Source organism: Zootoca vivipara, chromosome 16 (genome assembly GCF_963506605.1).
Source record: "Zootoca vivipara chromosome 16, rZooViv1.1, whole genome shotgun sequence".
Taxonomy (NCBI): domain Eukaryota; kingdom Metazoa; phylum Chordata; class Lepidosauria; order Squamata; family Lacertidae; genus Zootoca; species Zootoca vivipara.
This window is the reverse complement of record NC_083291.1, coordinates 25506368-25519126: the sequence shown is the minus strand read 5'-3', so window position 1 is coordinate 25519126 and position 12759 is coordinate 25506368. Positions and strand designations below refer to the sequence as shown.

Genomic DNA, 12759 nt, shown 5'->3' with positions numbered 1-12759 from the left:
TTGCGAGACGCGGCCATAGAAATCTTCGTCTTGTGAGGCAACAAAGAATCGCTAGACGCTTTCGCCTAGCAAGTTTTTCGTTGTGCGAGGCATTTCTCTTGCGAGGTACCACCGTACTTAGTTTTATCCAGCATCCAGAAATAAGCACACAAGAATTTTAGGTGGGGCTTATATAAAGCAGGAGCTGGAAAGGAATGGAGGAAATTAACCTTTTCAGATACATTTTAAATGGAATTTATTTTCTAACCTCTACTGGCAGCCATTTTCTCTTCTTCTTTCTTTTGTTTTTCCTCTAGAGCTTTTATTTTCTCGTCATACTCATCAGCCAGGGCTTTCCACTCTTTTCTGTTGTTCAGTAGTCTTTCATACATTGGCTGAATTTCTGAATGGAACCGTGTGAATTCCTGATGCAAACAATAAAAGCAGCAGAAATCCAAAGCATTTTCAGTTTTCTGGCTGTCTTGTCTCTTTAAACCAATCACTAAAAATGCTGATGGTGTTTAAATATTTATTGTTGCACTTTTGTTTCTTAGCAGATTAAAAATGAATTACCCATAATAAAAAACATCTGCAATACATCCATTTTCTAAAATGGTTCTCAATTTCAGTGGTAAGTCTGTAGCTAAGAAATGTCTGTGGGAAAGATCATATTTTAACATTTTAAATACAATTCACAACATCAATCCAACTTTCTTGTTAAACCAAGTGGTGGATTTGTTTTCAAGAAAATTAGCAACATAGGTGTGTTCCTTACTGAGCTCATCCAGAGCAAGCTGAGAGGGACAGCTGAGAGGTAAGAAGTTATGTAGCCATTGCTCGGTTACTAAATATGTTCATAGCTCACTTGGTAGAGCATGAGATTCTTAATCTCAGGGTAACCTTTAAGTAGCCCTTAAGAGCATCAAAAGCAACTTGCCTATCCATAGTACACATGGTAGTTCTATAACTGGGACGCGGATGGCGCTGTGGTCTAAACCACTGAACCTCTTGGGCTTGCCGATCAGAAGGTTGGCAGTTCGAATCCCCGTGATGGAGTGAGCTCCCGTTGCTCTGTCCCAGCTCCTGCCAACCTAGCAGTTCAAAAGCACGCCAGTGCAAGTAGATAAATAGGTTCAGCTGTGGCGAGAAGGTAAATGGCGTCTCCATGCATTCTGGTTTCCATCACTGTGTCCCATTGCGCAAGAAGCAGTTTAGTCCTGCTGGCCACATGACCCGGAAAAAGCTGTCTGTGGATAAACGCCGGCTCCCTCGGCCTGAAAGCAAGATGAGCACAGCAACCCCATAGTCGCCTTTGACTGGATTTAACCACCCAGTGGTCCTTTATCTTTTTTAAAAAAAATACCTATAACTGGGTTGCATTGCAAAGATTTGCCACAAATCAGGCCTGAAAAAAACAGGGAGGATAACACAGAAAGTACTAGAATAAAACAATAATATGGGAGCAAACAAAGTATGGTAATTGCTGAGGAAACATCTAGTGCAGAAGCAATCCTAGTTTCCTAAATTGTGTCATGATTTTAAAATATTTGAAAATGTTCTTTCTAATTAAAATTATTTGCCTTAACTACCAGTAGCTAGAGTTTAAGGGCCTAGCAGATATTGATTACAGGTAGGTAGCCGTGTTGATCTGAAGTAGTCGGGAAAAAATATATTAAAAAATCCTTCCAGTAGCACCTTAGAAACCAACTAAGTTTGTCATAGGTATGAGCTTTCGTGTGCATGCACACCTCTTCAGATACCCTAATTATATATAATATAATTATATATAATATAATCTACCTAAGTAGATATTGAGTACTAACTTCTTACCTTATAAACAAAGGTGCATACAAAGTCAATGAAACCAACTTGAAGTTTTGGAAGCTCAGCAGCTTTCCTTCTGTCCATCATAGGCTAGGGAAAAAACAGCAATGACTTTAAAAATTATTATAATCATTTGTTTTGGTCTCTGTTGTGCTCTAGTAATAATATCCTGGCCAAGAAACTGAAACCAGGACTGTATTCTACAAATAAAAGTGCACACTATTCTTAGTGGCTTCCTTTAATTTTTGTGGGTCAAAATGAATGGGCTGTAACCAGTAAGACTGTTGGAAAGGGGGAAAGATCAGCACTCAGGGTGGCCAGTTATTCACTGCCAAAAAAAGAGGATTTGCATCACCAAAAAAGGGGAAGGCACCATTTTGCATATGGTGGTTTATATCCATTAGGTGGAAATTTAGAAATAATTATTGTAATTTAAATAGAAATACATCTAACCACAGTACAGAAGACACCGGGTGACTTGAATGCCTGTTCCCCTGCTTCCCTGGGGGCTACAAAATGCTGATAGGCAATTTCAGGGCTGCCTGCTGTCCTTTTTATGGTTCCTTATCTTTAAACCTTCAAATAGAGATATGTCCTCTGTAAAGAAGGATACTGTACATGGGCTACTCATTTAAAAAGGGATAACCTGGAGCCACTCAACGAATGATGCCTCTTAATGTACTCCATTACTATTTCATATACGTATAATTTGGTGGCTACTGTTTCCTACTCTGGTATTGCACTGGGAGGATTATCATGCAATTGGAGACTATGGTAAATTTTTCATTTGGCTCCCACTAAAACAGGAATGGGGATCCTCCACCCCTCATTTTTCTCATCTTCCTATGGTTAAGGGGGAGGGGGGAGGGACAGCTATCTCACATGGAAGGACTCAAATCAAGATTCTGGTGTGATGTCCATGTTTCAACAAGGCTACCCCCGGCTGTACCATTGCCTGTTCCCTATAGGAAAAGAATAGAGACAATGCACTCTGCACTATTTTTTCTACTTCAGTGTGCAATTTTGGAAGGGAAGGTTGGAACAGCTTTTAAGAAAGAAACACACACACACACACACACACACACACACACACACACACACACAAACCCCAAATGATTTGGGGTTACAGAATATGGGTAGATTCCAAACATTTTATATAAATATACTTGAAAGATTCTCCAAAAGGCAAAGAGAAATTATTGCTTCATTTGGTTGTTGCGGGAAGGATGCACTTGTTTATGTCAAGTTTTTGTTTTGTTGATTTTTTAGGGGGGAGGGGAGAAGGAAATGGCACAGCTGTGTGAATGGCTTGTAAAATTGTGGGATTTTGCCATTTTAAGCAAGATCTCATAGATCTTATGAGTGAATCATGTTTCCATGTTACTGGTTTGGTTTTGGTTTTACATTATTAGTTTGTAATTATATGGGTTTTTTTTAATCCTTGATAACATTATTTATTCACTTCCCCTTTATTGGATTGTTCCATATATAGTCACTCTGATTTCTTTTCTTTTTTTGCATCAACTTCGAAAATAATTTTAAAAAGTGTGGGGAAAGAACTTACAATAGGTTGTTGCTGAAGTATGTTTATTTCCATATCTCCTTGTTCCCAGAATTCAGCTGCTACAAGTAGTGCCACCTGTATCCAGGAAAAACAAATGCCTAAGTTTTGGGGCATTTTCAGTCCAGCAGCTTGCATACTGGATAATAAATTCCCTTACTGCTATCAGTGCTCACTTTTTGAATAATTAGGGTGGGTGACATGTTTCAATGGTCACTTTCCCCCAAAAACCTTTTTGTTTCCAGCTTTCATTGAAGTTAATCATATTTTTTAAAAATCCCATCTCTACTGACGCATGGAAAGAATTCCTTACACCTTCTGGGTTCTGCTACTAGACTCTGAACACTTTTTCACACTGTCAGATGAGATATGTATGCTCGTTAAATCTCATAGGCTGCCCCCCCTTTGAATTGTATTGATAGTAACACTAAAAGGAATGATATCCACCTTTTGGGATACTGTTCGCAAATGGGTGGAAGCACGTTGATGAGTGAAAGAGAAGTAAAACAACCCATTAGTCTCAATTCCACACTGTCTGTTAGAGTTTATGAGCTTACTAGAGTTGTCTCCTGCCTTTTGCTTATTTTAACTCTGTAAAGTACCTTCTACAATGATGGAACTGTTGGGTAATAAACCATAAGATGAGGAAACCTAGAATTCTGCAATGTGTTCTTAGTCTGTGCATTAAAGAATGGGCACTCTGCATCAGGCACCTGACCTTACTCTGGACTTCCCAGGGTTTCGTGATAGCAGATAAGTCACAGGCAGTCATCATCATAGCCCTATAGGGAAAGGGAGAATCAGTGCAGTTAAGACAAGTAATAGAAGTTCTGTTCCCCCTATCCCCCTATCCCGGGCAGCAATTTGCTGCTGTATTTTGCACATGTTAAACTTACGAGCAATCTTAAAAGCAGTCCCCCTTACAACACTAAGAAGGCATCAGGGAGGTCTGGCAGAGTGGAATCAGTCTGAGAAATGTGGGATTTGGCAGGGAGAAAGAGTGGAGACTTGAGTGTAGAAGGCTGTTTCTCCTGGCTGCAGAATCTACTTGGTCCTGGTGTTTTACAGCAACAGGACCAGCCCTACCTGAGAGAGCTGATGTTATTGGGCAGTGGCAGCAGCGCCCTGGCCAGTTCTATGAAGTTCCCCAGCCTTTCCTCTCCGTCGGAGGACCTATTATAATGGCCTGGCCTACCTGCATTTCCCAAACAAGATTGCTGCCTCAGCTGCTGTGAAGGAAACTATCCTCCCATGACCAGTGTTGAAATGATAATACTCAACTGCCAGTCCAGTTGGTTTCTGTGGATGCAATGGAGAGGGGAAGCCATCTTGTCCTTTGCCTCAGGCGGCAAAAATCCTTGATTCAGCCCTATACCCCAGAATTCTACCAAGATATGTATCATTTTATACCGAAATCATATTTATTAAATTTAGTTGGGGTGGTACAGTTGGCTGCGGCATTGTGGCAAGTCTGTCATATGTCTAGATAACACAATTGCCTCTTTTGACCTTGTAGTCAAATCTCCTTAATCCTGGGTTTATGGTTCCTATAAAAGATTTAGTAGCAAAGACAAGGGGGTGAGCTTTTATGCCTATGCATCTAATCACAGTTATTTCCTTTCATGCCTCAAAGGCCACCCTATATGTGTGCTATTCATGTGTGTGTGTGTGTGTGTGTGTGTGCAGTGTAGTTCCTAATATTTTTAATCCATTTTTAATCCCCAATCCTAAAGGGCTCCTGGTTCCTCAGCTGCTGCTAAAATGACTCATCTAATCCAATTGGTTTCAATAACTGAGAAGCACACTCTGCTCTGAGCATGGGTCCTAGTGGGAGGGAAGCGTTAAAAGCTTTGAAGAGTAGATTTAGACACCTTGCGGCGTAGCCTCATCTTTTTTTTCAGATTCAAGGCCTAGAACAGCTGGATCAGCACAGAAGATGAAACAGCAAATGCCTTGTTCTCTTTAAGCAGATGTAAATAATAATGCCGACAAACCCAATGAACAAAATTGTGTTTAAGTTGTGCTTCAGTTCCTGAAAAATCAGAGGTCCTTACCACAAGGATTGGATACTGATGCTCCTTTGTCAGGGCATCCATTGGTGGGTTGTGGTCCAAAGCATAATAATGCATTTTCCTGGGATCCTGTCCCTCCCCCATGATGTATTGCTGTAGCATGCACCAAGTATGTGGTCTCAAGAGCATCATCTGCCCTCTCAGGATGTTACTGAACAGCTTGCCTCAATATGAATACTTATTATATGAAACAGATATCATGGTTGATCATTGCCACTCATCTGTTCCGGCAAACTTTTTTTGTTTCGTTTTGATTTTTAAAAAATCACTTACATGACAATCTCTTTTTTTGTTGTCTCCAAGGACAAATATTCCACCCACTCTCTCTCACTGTTGTAGGTTTTGGATTCATCAACAATCTTCTGAAACATTGTCCTCTTTCTTTAAAAAACAACAACAAGGTTGCAGATAGGAAACGAAAGAAGTTTAAACCCTTTCTATGCCTTGCAACCTAGCAGTTCGAAAGCACGTCAAAGTGCAAATAGATAAATAGGTACCGCTCCAGCGGGAAGGTAAATGACATTTCTGTGTGCTGCTCTGGTTCACCAGAAGCGGCTTTGTCATGCTGGCCACATGACCTGGAAGCTGTACGCCGGCTTCCTCAGACAATAAAGCGAGATGAGCGCCGCAACCCCAGAGTCGTCCACGACTGGACCTAATAGTCAGGGGTCCCTTTACCTTTTTATGCCTTGATATGAATTCATATCACCTTTTGATAGCCCAATAATAAGAACAAAAGCTCTTCAAAGTTGGGTTTTTTTATCACTCAAGTTACTTCTGGAAGATGAGTAACATCTTTGAGTAAGTAAACAAGGCATGGAAGTGGCGTCCTCCAAAAGAATTTCCCTATGGGCTTATCACTCTTTCCTTAGAGAAAGCCAGTGCATGTTTTGTGATGATATACATTTGTATTTTTGGTGTCTAAGGGAGCCATTTTGTGCTGGTGGCACTTTTATCAGTATACAAATATTGGCACCTCATTTTTATAGGGGGAGGGGAAGCACTGGGAATAGCCATAGTTAGCTCATATACCACATTTTCTCCTTTTCTCTCACCCTTCTTCCAAAATACACTCACAAAGATCAGAAGAACAAGAAAGAACCTATGAGAAAAAACTCCCTTCACTGTATTAGATAAGGTTTCGTCCCTGGGACTGTCCTAGCATTAGACAGAGACCTTATCTGGACACTACTCGAAGGCAGTAAATTGCAGTGTTTTACTGCCATTTGTTTTTTATATGTTTTGTTGTTGTAGACCAGACCAGATTGTCTCTAAAATGGAAAGTCAACAGGATATTTTCTGCAAGCTGACTGCATGCACGTAGGAAGTTTTTAAAGAGTTGTCTTCCTGTCCTTGGCTCTAACTTGAACCAAAGCAAATAAACCACTTTCCATACAAAGAACTGTGTGGCTCTGCTGCTTTGCCTCAGCAATAACCCTTCCACCCCTTCCATTCCCTTTTTGTGTGTGTTGTTTTGCCAGCAACAGCCGGGGAACTATTGTCCCTGAAAGAAAAAGAAGTATAGGGCATATCCTAAATAGACTGTGTGGGCACTTGAGATACAAGGCCAATCCTATAGCCCATCCTCAGCTTGCTGTGCCTCTATAAGAATATAAATGAATGCTTTGAAGGAAAACATCCGCCATCTTGAATTTCCATAGCAAATATATTAATCACTTACTTGAAGTACAATGCTAAGTCCGTAGCTATAATGGCAATATCCATCAAGTGATTCACATGCTCAAATTGCCTCCGGTTAAGATTCTGGTAAATGTTCAGAGACTAAAGAGGGGGAAATGCATAGATCAGAGTGGAAGACTAGAATTCGTCTGTCATGCATCATTTTGGATATCTACATCTTTCCCCCTAATACTTTGTCCCACATGGAGACAAATCTGTCAGTTTTAGTTTCTCATTTCCCCACTGTTAAGTTCAGCTCTCCTGATTTCCACATCAGCCTGCAGTTAAAAAAACAAGCAAACAAACCTATGTGAAATCTAATCAGCATTTCTCCTAATATGTGGTATGAAAAGTATGGATCACAAACCTCTTCTGAGAGTAGAAACTTGCCAAATTCCAAGTGATGTCTCTCTAGAATTGATGAACCATGAAGTTTGGCTAACGAGTGTTGTGATCTATTAGAAAATATTTCCAAAGGACAAAATTGAAAGGGGATAGTTGGAAACAGAAAGCAAAGCTTAGTATGCGAAATGTTATTTTTGGACTGGAGAAACAAAACAAAGATAGCAACCAGATATTTTCGTTTTTTAAACTGTGAGTTTAAGCTCTTATCAATAAGAGCTTGACAGTGAAAGTTATGTACAAAGAACCTGGATACTGTCAGTGCAATCACAGAACATTTCAGGATTTGGGCCTCTGCCATTGACCCTTAAATTCTGAGTCATGATTCGCAGCTTGGAAGTTTAGACAGCCAATAACGTTGGGAGTGGGAGTGGGAGTGGCTAGCTTCAGTTGGGACCACTAAGATCCAGGGTTTAAGGTTTTAAAGATTTAATCCTTATATTTTCAAGCCTCTCTTTAAAACAGAGGCTTTTACTCTTTTGCTTCTCTGCCAAGTATCACTCAGTCTGCCGAATTGTATCTCTGCCCAGCTGTCAGTTTATAATTTCAAGTTACACTGTTGAAGAGCATCCACATATAATTGTATCCAAAATGTATCCAAAGAAGGGAAAGTCTCTTATTTCTCAAGCTGCTAAATAGTCTCCATAGCTGCTAGTACTCGCTCTGCTCCCATTCACAAAAAGTTCCCTTGCAGAGCCTTTACCCACAGAAAACGGAAGCTGACTTCCTTTTTTGCTTCCGTTTTGCCAAATCAATAAATTGGTATCCGAATTCTTCTAAAGGCTTTAGTTTGGTCTTTACCTGCTGATTGGAAAGCCCACTGCTTACGGTGGCAGATTTTGTGGCTTTAGACTGTCGGGTGCGATTGAGCCATGAGCGGACTCAAGCCTCTTCCCTCCTCCCTCGCAAAGGCGACAGCGGGGAGATGGGGGTTCGGCGAGTCTCTGACGCTCTGCTGGACCCCTGGGGTCCCCACTCAACCGTGGAGGTTTTTTGGGGGGGGCTAGCCCTGGCACTCACCCCCGAAGCCCTGACAGCCTGGACAGCGTTGTCATTTTTACAGAGACAACACGGAGCACGCTGCCATTCCTCCACAGCGAACCGGAAGTCAACGAGTTTAAGCTCTTTTCAATAAGAGCTTGACAGTGAAAGTTATGTACAAAGAGCCTGAATACTGTCAGTGCAAGTCCGTGCAAGGACTACTGCTTGAGCAATAAGGTTCCCCTCCCAAATTGGCTCAGTGAGGAGAACCCACAGAACAGCAGTTGAACAATCTCCCCACCCCTCCTGTTATGTATTCAGTGGTCTGTGTTTGCCTGACCTTGAGTCTGGACTAAGGATTCTGAGCTCCTGTGTTCTGATTCGATACATGGTATCCAATCACAGAACATTTCAGGATTTGGGCCTCTGCCATTGGCCCTTAAATTCTGATTCGCAGCCCTTAAATTCATGATTCGCAGCTTGGAAGTTTAGACAGCCAATAATGTTGGGGTGGGAGTGGTCCAGGCCTTCAGAAATGTATATAAGCAGTTGCTTTGCCCCTGTTGTCCAGTTCTGTTAGTTCAATAAAGGTTATTTGCTGTTATCACTGTGTCTTGCCTCATGGGAACCCACCTACATTTCAGCTCCTTCCATCTGGCCTTCCATCTTTCCATCTGGCCAACTGAAACTGTGCCCTTGAGCTATGATAGATGTATTCTTCTCAGCACACTTTCATACTATGCTTCATTGTTAATTCCAGAGAGGTTTACAACAATTTACAACAATAAAATATCAACAAAAAGGTATATCAATTGGGAACAATAAAATCATATCTAAAACTGCAGACAGTAAAGAATTAACACAAATATTTAAAATTCTTTGAAAGCTGGCTAGACTTTGCATACTTTAAAAACCTCACGCACATCAAACAGCAGCACAATAGAACCTACTTCATCTGATAAAGATTGTTGGTCCCTCGATGGTCAATATCATGACACAAAGCCGCAGTCACCATGGCAAGTGCTTCAAGATCTGTGTAGTACTGCTTCAGATTGCCTGTCTACACCATGTAAGGAACACAGATTTTGATTAGTGCTTCTGGCAAGTAGAAAATTCACTTGGGATTGCTACTTACTAGTACCGCTAGTCAAAAACCTATTCTACTAGGCAGATACAGAACTAAAATTTGAACTTGGAATGCAAGATGCATTTAAAGTGAAAAGCATTCAAATATGCAATTCATAATAATAATAATAATAATAATAATAATAATAATAATAATAATACGGTAATAATAATAATAATTTATTTATACCCCACCCTCCCCAGCCACGACCAGGTTCAGGGCAGCTAACACGAAATATAAATACAGTAAAAACATTAAAAACAAAACAAAACAAAAAAACAGTTGATTAAAATATAAAATATAAGTTGGAATACAGTTTAAAATGCAGCTTAAAATGCAGCCTCGTTTTAGTGGTAGCCTATCAAAGCCATAAGGGGGAAAACGTCCAATATTCACCGGGGCCAGCTATCCATGCTGGTCCTACATGGGCCAGCAAAAGAGCCGAGGAAAAATTTATATACAAATCCCATATAAGGGGTTCCATAAAAAAGGGGGGGGGGTTAGACTGAGTCCAGCCCAAAGGCCAGGGGGAACAGCTCCATCTTGCAGGCCCTGCAGAAAGATGTCAATTGCCACAGGGCCCTGATCTCCTGCGGTAGGGCGTTCCACCAGGCCAGGGCCAGAGTTGAAAAGGTCCTGGCCCTGGTTGAGGCCAATCTGGCCTCCTTGGGGCTTGGGACTTCCAAAGTGTTGTTATTTATGGACCTTAAGCTCCTCTGTGGGACATACCAGGAGAGGCGGTCCCATAGGTACGAGGTGTGAAGTAGTGTGAACTAGTATATAGCCCAGGATATTTTTTACTATTTGATTCCACTGGCTGTATAAACTGATCCCACAGTCCCTTGTGGGTTCTTAAGCGCTTCATAGATAGGACAGCAAAGGCAGAAAATATTAGCTAGAAGCTGCCGCATATGTTTAGGGAGAAGCACAGATACAGGACCACTCATAACAGCTGAGAGACCAGCAACTTTTGCACCTACCCCCCTTCAACTTTTCTACCCAAGCTGGTCATTAGAAGACCTTGTAACCAAGAACTTGAACCTGAGTTTGCTTATTCCCCACCCCTCACAAAAAAGACACAACCCACTTTCCTTTTGTGTTGTGTGTGTGTGTGTGTTTTAGTTTGTAAACCCAGTGGGTTTTTTTTGGGGGGGGGACTCAGGGATACGCATACCCCAAAACATTTTGTGACTCTAAGTTTGGCCTCATTGAGGGGCAGTATTTCAATATGAGTAGGAAAATGAGAGTACCCCTTAAACATTTTTTAAAGAGGAAAAAGCACTGTGTAACCCTGGCGGTAGGGGCTCTAAGCCACATTGGGAGCTTTTGGGGCTGAAGAGTGGGATTAAAATTCTGCAACAACAAACAAACAGTGTCTTATGCAAACCGTCAGAAAAGGCTGATAACTCTTCCTTCAGTAAGACTTATTCCTTGTTCATTTAAGGACAAAGGCAGTCTAACTCAAGGGGATGGGAGGATGAAAGTCGTGTAAAGAAAGGGCAGTTGATCTCAGCTGAAACAGCATCTTGGGAAGGAAAAGCATCAGTAAAGACCAAGATACCATGAGAAGTGTGAACATGGTTTGTGCAACATTGAAGCCATGGCGCCAGTTGTGATAGGTAATCCTTCTGTAACCCTTGCTGACGGAATATATGAACCTCACCAGGACCTGTGAAAACAGAACTATAGTGAGCACAGGCTTTGAAAACTCTGCAGCCAGGAACAGAAGAGATCATTGTCATAAAACAACCAACCAACAAACCACCGGCTCCCTTTCTAGAGTATTTTTGGAATCTGCCTGCTAAGCAAAGTTTTCATTGCAATAAATTAAATGAACGTTACTGAGAAGAGGGGAAAGTCTATACAGGTTTCCCCTAGACATTAGATGCTCTAACTGCAAAATATTTGGGCCACATCAGGTCTCAGAGGAAAGAACAGCAGCTCCCAAATGGCTGCAAGTCAGAGTGTGGGTTCCTCATGCAGGTTGCTGCTGCTGCTGCTACTGCTGTCTCATGGATTTTCTGGAGCTTGGGAGAGGTGGGTAGATGCCAGTCAATCAATCAGGATTTAATAGTCAAGGGACCGAAATATGTTACAGACAAACAACAGGTCAAAGAAGAATATATGCAGTACAGTGGAACCTCGGTTTATGAACACCTCGGTTTACGAATTTTCGGTTTACGAACGCCGCGGACCCATCTGGAATGGATTAATTCACTTTCCATTACTTTCAATGGGAAAGTTCACTTCAGTTTATGAACGCTTCAGTTTATGAACAGACTTCCGGAACCAATTACACCCATGCTTCGGGTTAAGTACGCTTCAGGTTGAGTACTCCGCGGACCCGTCTGGAACGGATTAATCCACTTTCCATTACTTTCAATGGGAAAGTTCGCTTCAGTTTATGAACGCTTCAGTTTTAGTACTCCGTGGACCGTCTGGAACTGATTAATCCACTTTCCATTACTTTCAATGGGAAACTTCGCTTCAGTTTATGAACGCTTCAGTTTATGAACAGACTTCCGGAACTAATTGTGTTCATAAACCAAGGTACCACTGTATACAATATCCTCACGTGGACAACTGAGAGAATTAGCCCACAGATTAACGGTGTCACTTACCTCCTGTGGAATTTGGAATTTTTTCACCACTCCAAGTTCATAATACATCTGAATGCCACATTTCACAAGGTCAAGTTCAGTCCATTCCAAATCAGAAAAGTGGAAATCGTAGATCTCAAATTGTGCAGGATCTGGAAGCTGTTCTTTCTGGAGCAGGGGGAGAGTTGCAGCATTGGTTGAAGTGGTGCAAGTCCCACTGACCAGGTACCAAGCATTTCTCAAAGCCCTTCCGCAATGTGGCTGCTGGGCTAATTATTTTTATGCGCCCATATGTGATCGACACAATAATATTTGTGTTGGCACTGCTTACTGCTGTGATGGGGGGCAAATTTTGCTTATACAAATGAGATGAATCAATCGCCCAAGATTATCTTCTCTTTCCGCCAATGGATATTTCTTGTAGGCTGTCTAGAGAACTTTGTTATGGGGTTGCCCAAACAACGTTTGTTGCACAAATTTCATTAATAAATATATACAATACTAACAGCCTGAGAGTCAAACTGGTCTTGGGAT

The 12759-nt window shown here is 41.4% G+C and overlaps 1 protein-coding gene across 1 annotated transcript in view; it reads right to left on the bottom strand.

Moving 5' to 3' along the window:
* Nucleotides 1-242: 242 nt before the first annotated feature.
* PDE6B (phosphodiesterase 6B) overlaps nt 243-12759 on the bottom strand; it is a 43090-nt gene continuing 30573 nt past the window's right edge. Inside the window, exons 12-21 of the mRNA XM_035097189.1 lie at nt 12247-12393; nt 11187-11294; nt 9450-9559; nt 7484-7571; nt 7118-7218; nt 5710-5817; nt 4083-4146; nt 3368-3442; nt 1810-1893; nt 243-404 (exon numbers count right to left, since the gene is read on the bottom strand). Coding sequence (XP_034953080.1) covers nt 243-404; nt 1810-1893; nt 3368-3442; nt 4083-4146; nt 5710-5817; nt 7118-7218; nt 7484-7571; nt 9450-9559; nt 11187-11294; nt 12247-12393 — 1047 coding nt within the window. The remainder of the gene's footprint in view (nt 405-1809; nt 1894-3367; nt 3443-4082; nt 4147-5709; nt 5818-7117; nt 7219-7483; nt 7572-9449; nt 9560-11186; nt 11295-12246; nt 12394-12759) is intronic.